General features: G+C 46.3%; 1 protein-coding gene across 3 annotated transcripts in view; it reads right to left on the reverse strand.

Annotated features, from left to right (window-relative positions):
- Positions 1-924: 924 nt before the first annotated feature.
- Positions 925-20,778, reverse strand: part of LOC149335766 (uncharacterized) — a 143,475-nt gene continuing 123,621 nt past the window's right edge. For all 3 annotated transcript variants that reach the window (XM_089554549.1, XM_089554548.1, XM_089554547.1), the window contains exons 3-9: positions 14,651-14,761; positions 11,526-11,732; positions 8,174-8,617; positions 6,894-7,193; positions 3,279-3,620; positions 2,096-2,437; positions 925-1,398 (exon numbers count right to left, since the gene is read on the reverse strand). In XM_089554549.1, coding sequence (XP_089410675.1) covers positions 1,184-1,398; positions 2,096-2,437; positions 3,279-3,620; positions 6,894-7,193; positions 8,174-8,617; positions 11,526-11,732; positions 14,651-14,761 — 1,961 coding nt within the window. In that variant the 3' untranslated portion in view covers positions 925-1,183. The remainder of the gene's footprint in view (positions 1,399-2,095; positions 2,438-3,278; positions 3,621-6,893; positions 7,194-8,173; positions 8,618-11,525; positions 11,733-14,650; positions 14,762-20,778) is intronic.

Raw genomic sequence — 20,778 nt, forward strand, 5'->3', positions numbered from 1 at the left:
AATTGACGAGTACTCTAACCATTGAGCCACCACGGCAAGCATGGAGAAGGTGAAAGCAGAGAGGAATATGTGCCGTAATGGAGAGCACCTGAATAATTTGGGTGAACTGAGGGTATTTGCGTTCTCTGACAGCACTCAGCGCACGGGGGCATTTTGCGTGTTGCCTGTAAAGAAACACTGGCGCCGCGGCTGGGACTCAATCCGGTACTTCCAGGTCAGCACTCGAGTTCTTTAACTCCCCAGCCACTGCAGTAGGTACTAGCCGGTGGACATCTGAGCCGCGCGGTGAAGCAGTGAGGGAGTGAAAATATGCATAGCGTTCAGCTGCCGAGAATGATGACGCGGATCCGAATCACACCCATCGCCTTCACCCGGTGGCAACGTTCCAATGAAGATGAAATGCAGAAGCTTTCCGTGGGCAGTGTAATTTTTTTATACATTAAAGAACCGTAGATGATATAAATTAACTACAGCCCTTCCTTTCGATACCTCTTCTTTTTTTTTCTTTCATTCTCTTCATAGAATCTTTCTTAATGAATCAGCTGAAGTTACACACCGAGAGCGGGACGGTTCTGCGCTCCGGCATTCATTGTAAATAACTTATCAGTTCTTTTATTGCTTTCGTGTTCCTCCCGAATATGAGCCAAGCAAACACAGGTGCAACCCGCTGGTTTCCTCGCGAATAACTACTATATTAGCAAGAAGGAGTAGAGAAACCTGGATGGGCTAATCGGCACGGAGAACGAGAGAAAGGCAGAAGGGTCACGAATAACAATCTGTACGAAAATGAAACACACACTAAAAAACACCTGTACTTTTACAATCAGTCAATGGTGTACACAAGAAATAGTTTGCCTTCCGGTAGAAGAAGGTATTATCATGGAATGTATTTATTGCAATGTCTTGCGTTTGTTGTACATCAAGAGTGTCATGGTATGTGTTTGTTTTTCATGATTGGAATCATATAAATTGCCATTACAGAAACTGACTTTTCATATGCATTTCAAACACTACTGAACATTGCAGGCACATGAACGCGCAAGTAAAAAGCACATTTGTTCTCGCTATGGGTAGGTGAGGCACAAGGTAGCACTGTATGAGCACGGGAACCAGTTTGCCACAGCTTACGCAGGAAGAGGCAGGAAGGCGCTTGATAAGCGCGCGTACTGCTCTGCCCGAAGTATCAGCTCCACGGAGTGTCCGAGGCGATGTATGACTTGTGTTCGGCGTGCTTGCGGGCCGCCGCGGCACTGCGTTGCCGCGATTTTCTGCTGTGGCACTTAAACCATAACGCTGAGCCGACTGCAGCTAAGCCTAACGTGGCGGCTGACGCAACACAGATGAGGACCACGATCGTGTTCACCACAGGTTGCTTGGTGTTGTCAGGGTCTCCCTTTGCTGCAACGAAGTTCGAACACAGTAGTAAGAAGCATGATTGGCTGTACTATGAAATTAAAGACTGAGACAACAAAACCATTAAATAAATAAAAGGACGACTGCTGTTGCGTACAACAGGTCTTAAAATAACGTTCAAAGCGAGATCTTCGGAAGTGCTGCCCCGTAAGGGAGAAGCCGCAATGAAGGCACACGATGCAGGAATATGAAGTAGACAAGATATGTGCGCTCACAAGAAAGCCAAATAAGAGCGTTTTAGGATACATGAACCATTAGTTTCGGACATTGAGAAATATGTGGCGGAGGCTAGTGGCCACAGCGTACTCTATGGAACTTATTTAATATACGTAGGCGTTACAGTCGGCGACAAAGGCCTTCTGAGAGTACAATAAAGTGATGTACACATCAAAGGCCCAAATCATTACCTAATGCCTAATGATGATGATGAAAGGCCTAAATGATAATGAGTGTCAAACGTAGAACTGACCCCTTTTGAGAAACGTGTGCCACTACCATTAACGAATAGGTTTCGACACTGAATATTTTTATTTATGAGGCTTGGGCTTTAAGAGCTCGAAACAATACCCTACCAAGAACTACTGTTTATGCGCTGTACAAAATATTCATTGGGCTAAATGCAGGTTGGAGAACACCCACTGCTCTTTCTAAAACAAATGTAGCGTTCACCGAAAAAAAGTACCTGTGCGTTCCCGGAGCGTCTGGGCCGGCGCCCACGTCCTAGCGTAGGTTGCGAATACGGCCATCTCGTGTTCGAGCCTAGCAACCACCAGGTAGTCGTTGGCCGGTCTGAGGCCAGTTAGGAACACTGGATTTTCGTAGCCGTCGCCACCCGCGTCGGCCCAGAAGCTTCGCACAGAGCGATTGCCAGCTGTCGCGTCGTATAGTTGCACGTGAAGGCGAGGCAGCGGTGCTCCAAGGACGACCCTTCCGGCCTGTCCTCGACGGCGGGAAGCGCACGTCAGGGAGAAAGACGTGTCCGTGTAGTTGCCAACCGTGCAGTCGAGGCTGGAGAAGCGCTCATCTGCGATGTTGAAAACATGAAAAAGAAAGGAGGTGAGGTTGAGGGAGAATTTAAAACTATTATTCTCGATAGCTACGTCTGATAGCGCGCTCTATATATTAAATTGCCGCGATTGCAATACAATCACCTCCGTTAACCGGTTCGGGTATAGTAAAAATTTATACGCAAGCATCCTGCTAAAGCAGCGCTTAATTTTGACGCTGGATATCTGCAGCCAGTATTATATAAAACATAGTATAGAATCATTCCACGATCGCAGGTTTTTTTTTTTTTTATGCACGCTATTTCTGTGTGTGTAGCGGGCGGCAGAGTACGGAGTACTGAACTGAGGTTAGGAAAAGCGTAGTTTTATAGGTACCGCTTTCTGGGCCGACCATGATTCGGATGAAGGTGTTTCGGCGAGTCTCTACGTGAACTGTGGTTTCCCGGAGACAGTACGCCTATAATGCGGCTCACGTCTATATCCTATATTAATAATCATCATCAGGTTAGAAAAACTCCCGAAGGAAAAAGGCATCTCCTACTGATCTGCAATAAGCTCTGTTCCTTATCTTCTCTTCCCACCTCACTGTCCACCGTCTCCTGCTCTTAAATCAACACGATTATATTAAAAAGCATCTGTTATCAGCTGTACCCATTACACGCCCTGCCCAATTACAATTTCTCACTTGGTTTTAGCTTCAGTATTAACTAGCGTCTTGCTCCCTAACCTATTTTGCGATTTCCGTGTCCCCTACCTTTACCCTTAACGATTTCCTTTCCTTAGCTCTCTGCCTGCTCCTCCAATGGACTGCATTGTATATATTTCTTTCCCATTAAACAAACGAGTTGAAGTCCTTACGTCTCAGCTGAAAGCGAAAGCGGCAGGGGTCTCGCTGCACGCCCATTGAGTTCCTCGCCCAGCAGAGCAGCGTTGTGTGGAAGAGGTACGTGTCCATCAAGACTTCCAGCCGGTCCGAATCCAGTTCCGAGGGCCGCTCTTGATCAGCATCCTCTCCGTCACCGTGATCGGCCAACGCAGCTCCCAGTCGCATGCGGGTCCTCTTTCCAGCGTTGTCTTCAGCGACCCAGAAGTAACGCAGACCTTCGCTGGGATCCGCTGTCACGTCGCAGGTCACGTTCAGAGGCTCACCGGGTGTCGCGGCCAAGACCTTGTCCCGTGTCGCTATGCATCGAGGGGAGTCTGCAAATAGCAGACTGTGTGAGCCCCAGTAATTCTAACACCACTGGGACATTCTTTTCAAGAGACCTTTATGGTGTGCTTAGAAAATTATAATTTGGTTTTAATTCGTTGATGCCAGCAAGGTCAAACAGGACGATGGCAAACGTGTTTCTTCGGTGCTCAAGCTTGGGTCAGAGGACGCTTTTTCTGAGCACCTCACCCAGAGAAGTTGACCACCAGGACAAGAGAAAGCTTGTACGCGTTGAAAAGCTGCTCGGAACGCGGCGGGCTTGTGAATGAAACCCCGCATCTATCGCATATGGGGCGGATGCCCAAGCCTCAAACCCATCGATGCAGTACACAATGACGATGTTTGTATCACATGAAAAATGTATAAGATTCCGTTGGCTTTGCTATTATTTTTTTATGGTTTGAATGCAATTTTCACATGATGCATATCATATCGTGTGGAGTCCGTATGTATTTCGACTTATCAGCATGCGTGTTCTGTTTATCCGAAAAGCATAGATATTATGGGAATCCTCATAGGGAACATTTCATCAGAGTTGTGTGATGTCAGTATGCAATGAAGGCCAGGAAACCATTCTGAATTATTGCTTCTTGCAAGAAATACCCTCTTGGGAATACACGCAAAATATTTACCCACTTTCTGCGGCCGCGCTTCGCGACATCAATTTTGCGCTGGCACTACATAGTAGATAATAGGATTGGTCATCCGTGTTAACCAAGAGACCTTTCGAATATCTTTCAGCACCTGAAATTCGCTCCAGGTCTCACTGCTGCGCAATAAAAAGCCGGGCGTCTGTTCCGGTAGCATGATTACCGAATGCGGCTGCCCGAGCACTTATCCTCCGGGCACCTATTTCCGCGTCCTCCCCAGCCGATGAGCCTAGCCGACCGCTTCTGCGGTTTCGAGGAATTATCGACGATTGCAAAAACAGGCAGTGCCAGTTCCCTCCCACGACTAAAGGGCTGTCGAATGCAGACGAACGCATTTTGCGACAGCTACAGAAGAACACCTACTGGTGTTCCGCAATGGCTGCTCGCTATGACCCGGAAGTGAATGCTTTGCGCCCACACTGTGACGAGCTCTGTTTTCTGTCCCACATTTGCTGAGCCTGTCAACACAGTCCCCACTTCCCTCCACACTCCAAGCCCACTAAAGAGGCCTGGGAGACCTTCCTCCTCGAGTGGTCGAGTGCGACGGCGCAAGTTGCCCTCGCACGCTAAGCTCGCGAGGCGGCGGGATCCTGAGGCATCCCGGACAAGGGACGCGGACCAAGAAGATGCCGGCATTCACTGCCTGCGCCGGCTCATCCTCTATATTTGATTAATAAAGGTTTGCTCTCTCTCTGTACCGACGCCGACATGAAGACGTTGTACAGCTAGGCCGAAGCTTAGATAGCACTCTTCAGCACCGTTCTCGCTGCGTTTCCTGGAGAGGAGAGGAGGCCTAACGAGCCTTGCTATCTAAAGAGTGTGATATAGATCGAACTGCATCAGACTGTGAAAGACCGTCAATTAGAAAAGACTGGCTCAAACTGCTTAAGGCAGATGCAGTATAGTTGGGTTTCTGGCCGACAAATTATTCCGGTGAACTCGGAGTATCTATTTGAGGGCCTTGGGTCCGGAGGAAAAGACAGTTGAATTACAGCTGTCTTAGACAGGGCGAACATCTGATCGCTCTGAAGAATCAGGTGCATCCTACAAATTACCTTGGGTAGGGAACAGAACCTAGCCAGAACATAAACCACATTACTATCAGTAATATGAAACCCATTAGTGGAGGTAGCAACTGGATGAACTTGTGAAAGGGCTTTAGTTGGAGTGGAAAAGATTGCCGCCCGAATGCATACGGGTCTAAGGAAAAAAAAAAGAAAAAAAGCCTTTAAGGGAAAGAAAGGCGTAGCAATTGCCTTACTTCTCCTTACCCGCGCCATAAAGGATGGAGGGAGTGAAAGGAGGAAAAGAGAAAGAGGTGGCGTAATAGGAGGCTTCGGAATAATTCGGTCCCCCTGGTGTTTTTAGCGTGCGCTGATATCGCGCAGTATAGAGGCGTGTTTTGTGTTTTGCCCCTTTTAAAACGCCACCACTGTTGTTAGAGGACTCTGTATGACTGAGTGACGCTCTATCGTTTCCTTGCCAATTCCTGTATTTTTTTTCACCTTGCCGCTTGGTGCGTCGCTCCTATATACATGGCCATGTGTGCAGAGTACGCTGCGCGCTGCCACCTACGCACCATGCGGACTTAAGGTATGGGCGGCATTGATTGCTATCGTCCAAGAGAGCATGGATATTCAGCCCTGTACCAGTGCGCGTTGCACTCTGGTCGCAAAAGTGTTGCCACGAAATAGAGGCGCAAAAGTGAAAGCATAATCAACGTGCAAGCTCTAGAATACATTTCACCATTCAGAAGGTATATTGCACCAAAACAGGGACACCTCGTGCGGTGCATGCCGGGTGATTCTGCTTACCCTTTACTGCTGCTATATATATATATATATATATATATATATATATATATATATATATATATATATATATATATATATATATATATATATATATATATATATATATATATATATATATATATATATATATATATATAAAGACTGATGGTCACGTGGATGCTCCGTTAACTAAATGTGTGTAGGGGTTGGCGGCAACATAACAACCTGATAATAATCGTGGTTATGCGGCTAATTAGCGGAAATTTCTTTATGAATTTTTGAACTGTTCTCTTCACACTGCGCGTTGCTATCGCGATCTTGAAAACTGTGTTGATTCTAAACTAAGGTTATCTACAGAGATTCCCCAAGTGGAAAAGATCATCAGCCATTCTTTAATCACTTCCATGATTTTCGTAGCCTGTGCTGAGATTCCGCACTCGCTGAGTGTCTTCTACCAGAATTAGGTTGAAAGAGAAGGGTATAGACTGATCGATATTTCAAGAATTTTTGCACTTTGGCAAGTTATGCAAACTGAATTAGTGTGTAATCAATACAGTCCTAAAAACTGCTATCATTAAAGGCAGCCTAAAGTTAATATATAAAATGCAATTAGCACATTTCAGATAATCAACCGAATAACCGTGAGCGCTTTCCAGTCACTTAGTGTCCGACAAGCCCAACACACACTTAGCCAAGGAAGCATTCAAGTGATGTCAACAGTTAATTTTTTTGTATAGATATCAGGGACGAGTATTAGCCACCCGATATTATAAGCGTAGATGACATGAGCCCACTGCCCTCGAAATTATTTCGCACTCACGTCTCACACGGAGCTCTAGCGGCGTGCTCTCCGTCGTCTCTCCGTCCGCGCTGGTGGCCCGACACGTGTAGCGGCCGGAGTGAGTAACGTTCACCCCTCGGATGACCAGGTAGCGCGAGGTTACGAGCGCCTCACCCGAGTCGCCCGTGAGTCCCTTCACCGGGTGTCCATCGCGGCGCCAGGAGACCTCGGTGATCTTGGAAGCGGCCAGTACCGAGCACTCCATGTACACGTCAGCTCCTTCGGCGATGTCGCTCGCGTTGAGACCCGCACCAAGCCGCACGCTCACCTCCGTCTTGTCTGCACGGCATTGCGTCGTTTTGTTGCAGACGCTTAGCGTGATTTTTGTAGATTTGACCACTCAGGAGGTCCGCGAAAATTCCGGGCATCCGAGTCAGTTATGGAACTCATGGTATACGGCATATTAGCAGCGGGCCACAATATTTAACAGGAATATGCGCCGCGGCGTCTAAGACGCGCTCGCATGTTTCTCATAACGTTAGTGGTGACTGTAAATGAAGTTAATGAAACAGAAAATGTGCATATATTCCGCAGAGAAAGACGTTACACAGGCAACCATGCACCATATGTTAAACTCCTCCTTCACATGAGGCGTAATACGCAGCTCAAAGCTACGAATCCACTAATCCGTCTACGAGCACTTCCATTCTCTGTTCTTTTTAATGTATCCTCGTTTTTACTTAGATTTAAGCTCCATTTTGGGCGGAATATTTTCCTTGGTAATTAAACAATAGCTTCGGATGACAAGTGTTGCATGCTTCCTGAGGAGTACCCGAAGCGTTGTTTTTCACTACTAATAGCAGAGTGAGTGTTTACAAGTCCAGGTTATTTTCAGATAATTAGAAGCTCAATAAGGAAAGGTCGTAAACCCTATCAGCATTTAGTAGCTTCGAGGCTGTTTGTTCAAAATACCCTTTCTTGAACGTTGCACTTAGGCGTGCGGTGCACAGAATACATGTCTTGGGCGTTATAAAAACGCTGTAGAATTACAGACTCAACATTACCAGGAGTTCGGAATAAACACTTGTAGTCCCCTTCGCTGCCGCTACGTACCGCATTTCTTTATACATTAAAAAGTAGCCCGTTGGTATAATCCGTGATATAACAAAGAATATAGCCGAGTGGCTGCAGAGGAGAATGTGATTGGCGCCTAGGCTTGGCGACACTGGCTAGGCGCTTTCCCGAATTCATGGTAATAACTGACATTCCTGGAGTGATAGCTTAAGCTCTTGCATCTGTGCCTTTAAGCTGTCACTCACGTGACGTGTCCATTTTGAGGAAGTGGCTCATCATCCCAAGGTTCTCAGGCAGGTTTCCGTTGGTAGCACGGCATTCCAACAGCCTCCCAGACTGCACTGTTGGAGGCACGAAGAGCATGCTGGTCGTCATGTTGCCCTGCGTCACGCTGCGGCTGAACGCCAGCTCCACGGGTCTCCCGTCGAGAAACCACGTGATGTTTGCAGCAGGTCGGCTTCCGCTGGCCTCGCACTCGAAGCTTCTCGATGCGGACGACAGTTCGGACGCATCGACCGAAGCCAAAGCCGCAGCCCCGTTTCGATCCTCAGCGCCTACCGCCAAGGGACCCGACTCAAACGGTGTAGTCCTTGTTGGTAGTGAGGGTAATGCCTCGGTGAATGCCACCGAATGAAATACATTCATCTTCTGCAGAGGCCAGCTCCATATAGTCACGGCTGTGGGTGCCACTGCGGGGGAAAGCCAGGGATCGCCGTCACCATTGTCATTGTTTGTGCAAAGATCATCAATCCTGTACTCAAGAGTTCGCGAAGCTAATTAGAGTGCTGGTGTTTCAGCGCGATGTCATAGCTTTGGCGAGCAGATTTGCATTCCTCATGGCTGGTAAAGTTTGCGATACCACGACCCTTTCACATATTAAAGTCATGCTTGTGTTTGGGAGACCTAAGTTTATTTTAATTCGGGTACCGCTACCTAGCTTGAAAGGTGCGAACAGAACTAAACGGAACATATTCCGGACTTTTAATCCGAATCACTTCTTGTCCGTTGTAAACCATGCTGGCAGTTATCACTTTATGAACCCAGAGTGCCTCTTTATTTGTTCATGTGCAGGCGGCGTGATTGCATTTAAAGGGCAGCTGCATCACTTTTTTTGAGAATTTTGCGATATTCAAGGATTAAAATCTATGTAGGCTGTAGGTAAAGCATGCCAAGTGTTTTTGCACTAGCATTTAAAATAGTGACGTAATCGACGATTGAAAATTGCGCTTCTCCTCAGTGCACTTGAGGAGTGCAGGAAAACTCAGCGTGACGTCAGGGAAGGTATTATTTCAACTTACCGCGGTCGTCAGCCACACCATGCCCTGACGCGTTAGACGTTGCCAAACAACTCTCGGCAGGGTTCGCCTTCGGTGGCGTTGGTTTTATTCCTTCAAAGCAGGCGTTTGTGCGTTGGAAATGTACCGATACCTTCGAAGACGTCATCATGCGCCCCCCACTTGGCGTTGTGCGCTGCGGAGAAGCTTGAAGGGCACCCGGATTTTAATCGGCAATTACTTCACTATTTCAAGCGCTAGCCCAAAAATAATTCGCATGCTTTACCTTCAAGTTACACACATTCGACCCTCTTGAGCTCGTTCATTTCTAAAACCTATGCAGTTTCCCTTTAAGAACAAAATAACGTGCTGCGTAAGCTGAGCTGCCTCTCAGCATCTCGAGTTAATTTGTGGGACTTCAAGGCATTAAGCTGCTATGCTCCCACCAGGAAGAAAAACTGTATTTTATGCAAAACAGTTACGAGAGATAAAGGCGCAGTTTATGAAAGAGAAGCTTAGTGATCGCACGATTAGTGAAATTTTGTTGTGCTGCTATGTATAAAGCGAAAAGTAGGAGCGTAATTGAAACTGAAAGGTGGGTGATGCAAGCGAGAGGCTCTTTCGAGGAGTCAATGGGAAATACCAGTTTTTTGGGAAGAGGCAATCAAGGACAAGGACAGTTTTCTAAACCTTTTTCCTTATTTGCAGCAAATGAAAGGGAAAAAGAGGAACTTTAAGGGAAGAGTAACGATATGAACTTTCTGAAGCGGCAAAAAAATTGACGAAGAAAAATATGAATTTCAAAACCTATTTATCGGCCGGTGACAATAGCGCTTTCCATTCACGCAGAGGTCACGTGCAAGAGAAAAGGAGATAACAAAAATATCTGTCAAATTTTCTGTTCATCTCCTTCGTATGCAGAGTAAATGAAGACTCATTGTGTCTTCCAATACTGCTTTGTCTCAAAAAGTGCCCCCTGTGCTCGCGTGCGAACAGTAATTATACAGTTGCAATTAATTGAAAAGTGCTGCTTTTTCTTAATCCGTTGTGACGAGAGTTAATTCCTGTGGCTTTCGCAATTCACTGAAGAGGACACACAAGGTGGATAATGAAGGCCAGGAAGACATCGCAATGTTGAGTGTGATAATAATTACATAGGTGACCTAGGCATAAGGGGAGGTAGAAAGCGCCGCCCTTCACAAGGTCGCATGAACGGCTGCAATTGCCATCCCGTCGCTTGTTCTTTTTATAGTTTTTTTTTGTTTTCAAGAGTTTCAGGAAACGTTCTATTTACACTGTGCAACGGCTTGTGCTCTGTCATTTCTTGAAAATTTTACATTTTGAGCCTTTTAGCGTTTTTTGAGCCCTCCCCCCCCCCCCCCCCCCCCCTTTTTCCCCATTTTTTCCCTGTTTCCACGACGCTTGAAATTTCGAATCTATCTCCCCTGTTTCTATAATCTCTCTCTCCCCTGTTTTCTGCGCGTTAATGGAACTCTGCCTTTCTGCTGGCAGTTACCTGCACTTTACATTTCTATTTTCATTATGAGCGTTTGTATTCCCATTTAGAAACTCCTTATGAACAAACCTTCTTCCTGTCTGAGAGGTGAAGCTGAAGCGCTGAAAAACCCGCGCAAGTCAGGCCATACTTGGCTAGAGAAAAGAATAGCCGACGAGAAAAATAGCCTGTACGACAGCTGCGTCTTGCAGCACTCGAGATCGTAAGCGGTTTTAGTATTAGGGATGTAAATATGGCCCGCCGGTCAAGGAGAACGTCAGCAGTGACACGAGACAATCCTGAAAGCAAACCATAACACCGCACGCTGCCGCCATTTAGAATTCATAATTTTCTCGGCTTTTCTTTCTTTATGCTTTATTCATCAAAATAAGGCTCGATGCAGCTTTGCTATGGTTGTAGTAGCAAAGGCTGCTGTCGAAGCCGCAGCTATCTTTATGCTAAGCCATTTTATAAAAGGTCAGTCATTCTATGACTGAAATAGATGGAGCTTTATTAGACTGGCCGCTTCTTTGGTCACAGTAACAATCGTAGCAGAGGCACGACGTCTCTTGAAGAGAACGCTGAGTTCACACTTATGAACAAATTCAGATTTACTTCTTCTCTCGTGAAGATATCTCCAGGAAGTTATGTCCTTAAGAAATACTTCGAACAAAAATAAACGAAAAAGATCTAACTCAACATTTTGTAGAATTTTGGACAATTTAGTAAAATGTGGCCTGGCACGTGTCTTGTGTTCCAACGCGCATGAGGTCATACATGTATCTAAGTACGCGTGCGGGAACGCACAGATTCTTTGGGCACTCTTACGAAACATGTCGACGAGCACCGTCACTGATGCAGGGAAGGAGACATCGCTGGCTGCTGCGCAGGTCAGGTTCGAGTGGAGGTGGCCGCGACGCAGTGGTCCCAAAGTGACGAGGCTCTTCCAGCCACCCCGGGATGTCGCCACTGTGCCGTGTGCCGTTCTGAGTTTCACGCCGTCGTGGTACCAGGTCAGCGTCAGGTCGTGGTCGCCTGTACGGACGTGGAGCGGGTATACTCAACATTAAGACTCCGGAAGTAGTGCGGCACAGCTCAGAAGACACGAGAATTTACGGAAGTGTTGCGTCATTGCTGGCACGGACAGAGGGACGTGGAAAGTCGGTATGTAGCGTAAAAAGAATATTTACATTTTGATCTTCTAGTATCGTTGCGAACAAACACCATAATGAATATGAACCACAGTTTACTCACAGTAACAGATTACAGCTGCGACCTACTCCTCACCACAATCACCATGCCATTTGATGCTCTTCCCTGTGGTGGACAACCTTGGCAACGTACTCTGCAATGAACGCTGCAGCCTTTGTTTGGAGTCACGCCGTGATAGTGTCCTGAAGTTGCTTGTTAGAGGTGAAGCGCCGCCATTCCAACCGCTATTTCATCGTCAGAAACAAAACCTCTCGTGTAATTCGAGAGAGAACGCAGCCCGGTAGCCGAAGATTGCGAAGGCGCCGACCAGAATCAACCTGGAAGGAACTACCAACCTCAGAACCTGACAACAATTACCGGAAAAGCTGGAATTACTCGAATGCTGGCATACCGAAAAAGCTCAAAAAATTGTCAGCTGCACAAGGGGCAGCCTGTCCCCTCTGTATGCGCAGAACTTCAGTCCTCAAGATCCCAAGTCGACTCCCTTCGCATCCTCCCCCCCCACCCCCCCTCCAAACCATGCACCTCAAGGCGCAAGCCAACAGAGCCCTGTCACCCCTGAAGAAGGAGCCGAGGGGGCTCCGAAACGTTGGGATTTCAATGGAAAAGCTTTAATTGCAGTCGTCTCCCAGTTTACTATGAGTTACTGCTCTTTTCACGATCCGTTCGGGAACAAGCTTTCTTCTCCTAGAGGACTGCTGCTCAGTGGTGGAATTTAGTTAATATTCCCAATGCAGCAAAGACCTGATTAGGTGCCAGGTACTGTCTCGAACAAGCACATCTAATGCCGGCCCTCAAATATAGCAGACTACGTTAGAGCTCAAACGAACGGAGACAGAGGAAGGCGCAGACAACGCAAGCGCTCACTTCGAACTAATCCTTTGTGTGACACAAATGCATGATATATACACCTTCCTTCATGACATGATGCGACCGAAAATGCTCGCATCAGGTATCCGCACTTAGAAACATTGATTCTTTGAACATCAGTGAAATCGATTCTCTGTGAAATTGAGTGCACCAGTGCGCTGACATGTGATGCAGCTGCTTTTCTAATGAAACGCATTATCTGCCTTCAATGCCGGCTTTTATGCGTAGCTAGTATACTGCACGCTTAGAACGAAGGTTAACAACACCATTCGTTATTCACCGGACGTGTTTACTGAAAGGTTCCGTTCCTGCAATTGCCGACCTTCCCCCTGTGCTCTATTAATCTTTGATGTAGACACAGGTGGGTTTGACCGATGTAACCGCATTCGCTAGAGAAGACAGTGCCTAAATGAAAGATTAATTGAGAACAGGAGAAAGGTTGGCAATAAGAGGAACGGGAACTTTTCCCTGTGTTGTCATGGCTACGAAAGCCTTGCAAACATTCGTTGAAAGAGTACAGGACACTAGCTATACATAGGAGCCAGGCTGTAAGGCAGATAATAGATGCAGGTTTGATTAGAAAAACGGGTGCATGGTTTGTAAGAGCACTATCGATTTTACTGATGTTCAAAGAATCAGTGTTTCTAAGTGCGACGTTCCAAGTGAGCGCTTTTGTTGTCTGCGTCTTTATCTGCCTTTGATCGTGTTCGCTCGTACGTGGTCTCTAATACAACACCAACTCGCCAATCAGTCTGTGGTTTTGAGCCTAAAATACAAGCCCAAAAGGAATTAGATGCCTGAACTGTCATTATAAGGTATCATGCACGAGAACAGTGGATTAGGGCAATCATGGCTTGCGAACGGGGTGTAACAAATAAACGCCTCGCGGGTTCGTGGCAAACAATCCTCGTCGGGATCTGATACGGACGGAAATTGTCGGCGCCACTCTATTCTGGCGGTGGGCGAATAAAGAAGGCGAAAACGCGATGCCGGGCTGGCGGCGACAGAAGTGCCCCCTTTAATTTTTTTTAAAAATAATACTCGCGTGCGCGAGGACCGATATCCCGGATTCCACAGAGAGGTCGTTTGTGGCATGAACCTTGTTTTACCGCGATAGAAAAATGCGCCACACAAGAGGGGCCATGGGTTAATAATAGGTGTTGGCATTAAGGACTAAATCACCAATTGCAAATGGCTGTATGGTATGGTGTGGTGTGGTGTGGTGTGTGGTGTGGTGTGGTGTGTGGTGTGGTGTGTGGTGTGGTGTGGTGTGTGGTGTGGTGTGGTGTGTGGTGTGGTGTGGTGTGGTGTGGTGTGGTGTGGTGTGGTGTGGTGTGGTGTGGTGTGGTGTGGTGTGGTGTGGTGTGGTGTGGTGTGGTGTGGTGTGGTGTGGTGTGGTGTGGTGTGGTGTGGTGTGGTGTGGTGTGGTGTGGTGTGGTGTGGTGTGGTGTGGTGTGGTGTGGTGTGGTGTGGTGTGGTGTGGTGTGGTGTGTAGGGTAACGTTCCGTGGCGCCACATAGAATGTAACGCCGCAATGGAGGGCTCTGATCATTGTTTTCTGGCAGAGTGTATGTAGTTTTTATTCCCTGCCCCCCGAGATTGAAATTTGTTCCCGATGGATCTTTTAATGCGGAAAACTGTTCCTTGCAAAGAAATTTAGAATATCGTAGAAGCATATTTTGAGGTGGCGAAAGTGCTGTTGAATGAGCATACTGTATTACATTGTTTATACAGAGTGAGATGCTGCGGCTCCGCGGCCTATACAACTACAGGAGCGCTTAGAGGGATACGCGTGGTCTTTATAGAGGCGTCGCAGTAGGTCAAGAAAGAAATGCGAAGAAACTTCACCCGGTTTCACTCGGATAACTTACATGTCTCTACTTCGCAGATCAGCCTTACGGTGTCTCCTTCAGCAAAAGGGCCAGCCGCAATCTGCAGTGTCGCACCGTCGGCGTTCTTGATGAGAGGAGGGCAAGCCGGTGCTGTTAATGAATGAAAGGCAGATGAACGCATGCATGTTGCGGCAAAAAAGTCGGACATGGTGAAACGAACGCTCCCGCGTAAAAGTCACAACAGCAGTGTTTTAAATGGAATCATTTTGTTTGTGTTCGCCGAGTTCTTTTCCTCCCATGCTTGTAAAAATATGTCGTTGTCATTATCTTTTGCAGCGATTCAGACACGTGCAGTTGACTTGTGCATACTGCGAAGATTAAGTGCGCAGAGAATCGTATGAAATTGAAACACGGTTACAAGAACGTTTGCCGAGAATTGCGAGCTTTTATTTGTAGGTCCTAAATAATGACCCCTACTACGACCGACGTACGGCGGACCACACAGTCGCAGGTGTTATTTAGAATGTATACGTGCCTATCCTCCAGTTTGAAAAGAACCCCATTGGGCCCGAAGTAAAACGTATCACTTTCTTCTTGCAGATCTTCAACCGAATGAGCAAGGTATCACCGTGATGGCCTAGTTGTTTTTGCATCCGTAGCTTATGCAATGGCCGAAAGCAAACGTGTTCAGAGAAACAAAATGCTTAGTACATAGCCACAGTAAGAGCGCGACGTAACAAACTTCCTCTGTATTAAACAAAATCTATTTTAAGTGTATCACGTTTCAGACATCTGCGTGATTTCATTTGGAAAGTTAGAGAATTCTGGAAACGAAGTCCACTTGCGCGGCTGCATGCGAAGTTTACATGGGGTGCAGAAAAGCATCAAGCATGCCTCTTTAGTGCTGGAATGTAGGGCTGCAATTCTGTGAACTTCGGCATTACTAGCAATTTATTTAAAGAAGCCAAGAATCTGTAAATAAAACGAACGTTCAATGACATTTCTTCTGATTCGTGGCCTGGGCCGCAAGACAGCGTATGGTTTGGTTTGCTTTCTGGGTTTTAACGTCCCAAAGCAACTCAGTCTATGAGGGACGCCGTAGTAAAGGGCTCTGGAAGTTTCGACCACCTGGGGCTCTTTAACGTGCACTGACATCGCACAGTACACGGGCCTCCAGAATTTCGCCTCCATCGACATTCGACCGCCGCGCCCGGGATCGAACCCGCGTCTTTCGGGTCAGCAGCCGAGCGCCATAACCAATGAGCCACCGCGGCGGCCAGGCGCGCCTAGAAATGGTTTTGGCGTAATTAATTAGGCAACAGCCAATCTCTGCATAACTTTCGACGTTCTGAGTGGCTTTCCAAGAGCGGATTAACCGCGTCCGCTTGCGTTACGTTAGGTTAGATTCCGACGCGTTCTTCCTAAATGCTGTTCCTTTAGAGATAGCAAACAAGCATCCACACACACGGAGGCATTGTAAACAGAGCGTCGAATTTTGGATTGTAGCTTTTGAAAAGAAAATCATCAAATACGTCTCGGACTCAAAACACGCAAAATGTGCCTTTTCATCTGCATTCCCAGAGGCGTCACTAACGATGCTCCAAACCTGCAGGTCAGCTTCTCTCTGATGGCGATTCGGCTTTGGCTGAACCCGATGCGAATACCTTTCACTCGAGTATCATTTCCTCCTGGAAGGCATGGTTGCACTACAAAACATTCCCTTCTTTTGCGTCTCCTCGATGCTAGGATATTTAATGGACTGCTAAAGACGTGATCAGATGCTAACTGACGCATCTCGCATGGCCTGCGAGTGGCTGGTTCCCGTTCCGTATCGATTGATATTTTCACATATGAGTTCCTGATCGCCTCATGGTGTTCGTTATTCGGGGCGCATGCTGGTTTTAATTATGCAGATGGCCAGGAGGGAGCGCGGGCGATGATTAGCTCTGCTTAGATAAGCCTGAGAAAAGAAAACAGCGTACTGAAAAAAAGACAAAGCTTTCTATACTCTTTGCAGACCATGACATCAGGAACATTTTTTTTGAAACAAGCTGTCAGCTGTTGAAATAAAATGACCTAGTAAGCTTCATTAACTCATGTTACAAAACACCAAAAGGAGAGTCGTCTTAATTATGTTCTTACTAACCCGTCTTGTTCTTAACTTTAAGCTTTTAAAACAAGACATTGCATTCTTCGACAGTAGAAAGAAGTGTCCGAGCTCGTGCTTTTCGTCGGCGTCTTTGTATGTGTACTCGCATACTATTTATGTCATCGCTCCTGATAGAGAACCACTTGTCTCCAGTAACACAACCTGTGTCTTACTTTTAAGCTTTTTCATTGCCTGCCTTTCATTTCAATTAATCGAAGTTTCAAGCTTACACGAGGTCACACCTACCCTAGACAAGCCTGCCTCCAAGCATTACATGTCTCTCCTCCAAGCTGTAATCTGTCTTCCTCCTAATTACTCTGGGCAGGGACAGACTTTTTTAGTGCTGTGTGCGTGCGTGCGTGTGCGTTTTGCTGCTGCGCATTCTACAACACGCAACTAAATTTAGCGCCTCTAAGCTGAAATCTCTAATTTTTCAGTTTTTTTTTTTGCAAAATTTATATATAAACTGTAACATCCGACCGACAAAGAGGGATCTCCCTTTTGATTTATTCTCTTTCAACACATTGCAGCGTGGCAACCCTCTTTTTTTCAGCTTATTATGAAGCGATTCTCATTTACGTGAGTAAATTAGAGAGGCAGGAATATATGTGGACAGCGAAAGGCGGTGGTATTGATGTTTCCGCACAGCAGGCGGTTTTTTGTCGCACAGGTGCGCGACATTAGTCAAGCGCGTGTGTGTACAGTAATGCACACAGCTGATACTCAAGCAGAAATACAATGCGTCATTCTAATTTATTTTCAGTCTCAAACTTATAAAACAGTACTGGCTCAAGTAGGAAGCATTTTAAAAGATATAGCCTTCAGAGGTTACGTTCGTAGCTGCGAGTATTCAAGTACAGGAAGCCGAACTATGTTGTTCTCCGCTGAAAACTCCGCATCACACAACTGTCCTTTCCTGATGTTCCCCGCTTTCTGATAAATAGCTGCTAGGGTACATCAAGTGCGAGCGCCTTTCAGCCCAACCCCGGTGGCGTTTCGCCTGCCTTTCCGCAGCTGCAACCCCAGCAGCCATAAATTCTCGTTTGACAGTTCCGATTAGGACCTTGCAGCCACTGGCAGCTGAAGAACACGCCAGTAAAACGTTGCAGCAGTGCGAAAGTTTGGCTTCATGTTAATAAATCACGCTGGCTTTACCGGTGTATTTTTCGCTGGTAATACTTACGGATAGTAAAAAACCATCCCACACCTTGTCGTCAACAATGCCTAGTCATTCATAAAACGCTCTCGAGTATGATGAACTTCGCAAGAATAAACGTGCACAGGCCTTCAGTCTGGCATACAAGCAGCTGCATGGTTTCAGTTAAGGTGACTCTATATAGAGCGGGCGCTTGAAGCTTGCGAACAGTGCGCGGGTAATAATTTGCGGCACATTATTTATCTTCCGGCTGTCATGTTCGCGTGCCTAAGGAAATCGACAAGGGCCCTTAGTGCTTGTTGGCTGCATAAGCTGCATTTGTCATAGAAAATGCCTGACTTTCCTCGGCAGCACAGAGAGTCTCTGGGCCGAGTAGCACGGAAAACAAAAGAGACAGCGTGATGCGGAGGCGGTCCACGAAGGGGCGCGCTAGCTTTCTTTGATCGCGGTGTTTGCGTGAGCTAGGTTTTTACTTAATAGCAAATGACAAAATCCAACTTTTCCTTAGAAAGGCATCTTTCCTGCTTCCTTTCACTCATGCTTGCAACAACAAAAGAATGTTAAAGCTAATAACTTCCCACGGTGTCGTTTCGGTCATTACTCCTTTGTTTTCACACAGCCTTCAGTACACAAAACCTATCGTGAGAGTCTGCGCCGGTTAAAAAAAAATCAATGAGAGGTCTGTCTGACTTCTCGGTGGACACCTAAACCGCGCCGTAAGGGAAGGTGGGAGTGAAAGAAGAGAGAGAAATGACGGAAGGTGGGAAGGAACGAAGAAAGAGAGGAAACACCTGTGCATGTTCTTTCAAATAGCTTAGGAACATGCTGATAAAAAAATGCGTCATCTAGTTTTTATTACCACGCACTTAGCATCTATTAGCCAATCATAATGGAAAGGTATAGGTTCCTTTTTTTCACGTTTTTCCTGTGGATCTATAAACTATTCATCGTCTTCTTATGTTCTACCCGGCCGCGGTGGTTCAAGTTCAAGATGACCATTACCGTCGACGTAGAGGCCCCTCCGCTCCCTCAGCCAGGCCCTTGGGGTCCTCCAATGGAAAGGGAGCCCCGTGGGGGGACGTCTTTCTCAAAGCGTTTCGTGCCAGACGGATTGCTCAAGCTTGCTGCTCCGCGGCAGCCGCGTTTGAGTGGAGGAAAAACGAAAAAGGCGCCTGTGTGCTGTGCATTGTCAGTGCAAGTTAAAGAAACCTCAGGGGTTCGAAATTATTCCAGAGCAATCCACCACGGCACCTCTTTCTCTCTCTTTTCTTTCAGTCCTATATTCCTCCCTTCCCTCACGGTATGGTCGATGTGTCCATCTAGAAGTGAGACATTTACTGCGTAGTGCCGCTCACACGTTCTGACTGAAGAACAGTCAGAAGCAGGGCGTCCCATTTGGTAGTTGGCAACCATATAATATTCCCGAGTGGTACTTTATCACCACCATCATCATCACCAAAGCCATCACAAGCACCATTAAGTGAGGTTAACTGCGAGAGAAATATTGCTCTCGATTCTTTTCAGCGCTCTTTTTTTGTCTTAGCCCCGGCCTGCATACTCAACAAATTTCTCAGCTCGTCCGGGTAAGACTTGATTATGGTTCGGTTCGCTTAGGAATATACGGTATCCTATGGTATCTTTTCCTATCACTCTGTCACTGTATAAAGGGACATTATTTTTCAGGTTATATTTTATTTCGCAATTTCAGGGCAAAATGCAGCGGCATTTTCTAAACTGAAACCCGGATACTAGTCGGGTTGTCATGCAAGAAGTTCTGTATTTCGGTTTTTTGTCGGGTCACATTTTATACCAGATTGTGAGTAGCTATATTCACCTGTTTTTTTTTCTTTGCCGGACTTAAAATACTCCCTTTATGCGGAGTATTCTGCAAGCAGTATGGCAAAGGCATGTTGTAGGTCAAACCTGTACCAACATCCGATATTTCGTTTTTTTTTGGCATTTATATTTCATGCATAAATTATGATCTGACGCGCAGCATTTCTGTGCTTCTCAGGTGCCTCTGAGGTGCCTGCCTGCTTTTCTTTGTACACAGCTAAAACATTATTTCAAAAATTAGCGTGGCTTTCAAATGTCGAAAACGCGTGCAGGATGACGTTAACGTGGGGAGTGCCTCACGCACTGACGCTCGAAAGACACCCGGTCTGTACCAGTGTTTTGGCTTCTCGCTTGAACTCGCCTGAAAGTATGAAACTGAACAAATAAAGCGCATTAAAGGCAGTTTAAAGTGATGACATACCCAGCAATCCTGGGCAAAAAGATTTTTCGATGGGAAAGAGTTTATGAACGCTACTTTTTACGTGTTGGAAGATTTCACTATAACAATCGATATATCCGCAGATCGTCCCTATGCAGGCTTGCATTGTTCTGCTGCTAGCGTCTTGCTACCCTCAAAAACTTTTCCATTGGTTTTCTATGGCAGCCTTAAATACTGTATGCGAGCGATTGAAAAACTTCGAAAGAAAGGTTTTGCTGCTCATCGAAAGAATGAAACATTAAATTCATCATTTCCATTACGCTACCGTATAATATACAGTATTCAAAATTTTTGTCAAAAAGCTTGAGTCGGTGTACTAAAAATGTCCCCTTAGATTAAGATTGAGATACGCAGATTTTTCGGCGGTGTGCGCCGAAAAGCTATTTTCTTTAAAAGGTTTATCTCTGGATTGAAATCGGGCTTAGCGCGGCTTTTATAAAATCTTCTCAAGATAGAAGACTCAGGGAAAATCTAGCTTTTAGCCGATACCAAATTGCGCTATGGATATTCCACCTCGCTTTCTTTATATTGTTACGTGCTTAGCACGCACGGGGGTTTATTCACAGAGGGGGATCGATAGAAGCAGG

This window comes from Amblyomma mixtum, chromosome 7 (assembly GCF_055824585.1).
Source record: "Amblyomma mixtum isolate Tamu chromosome 7, ASM5582458v1, whole genome shotgun sequence".
Lineage (NCBI taxonomy): Eukaryota > Metazoa > Arthropoda > Arachnida > Ixodida > Ixodidae > Amblyomma > Amblyomma mixtum.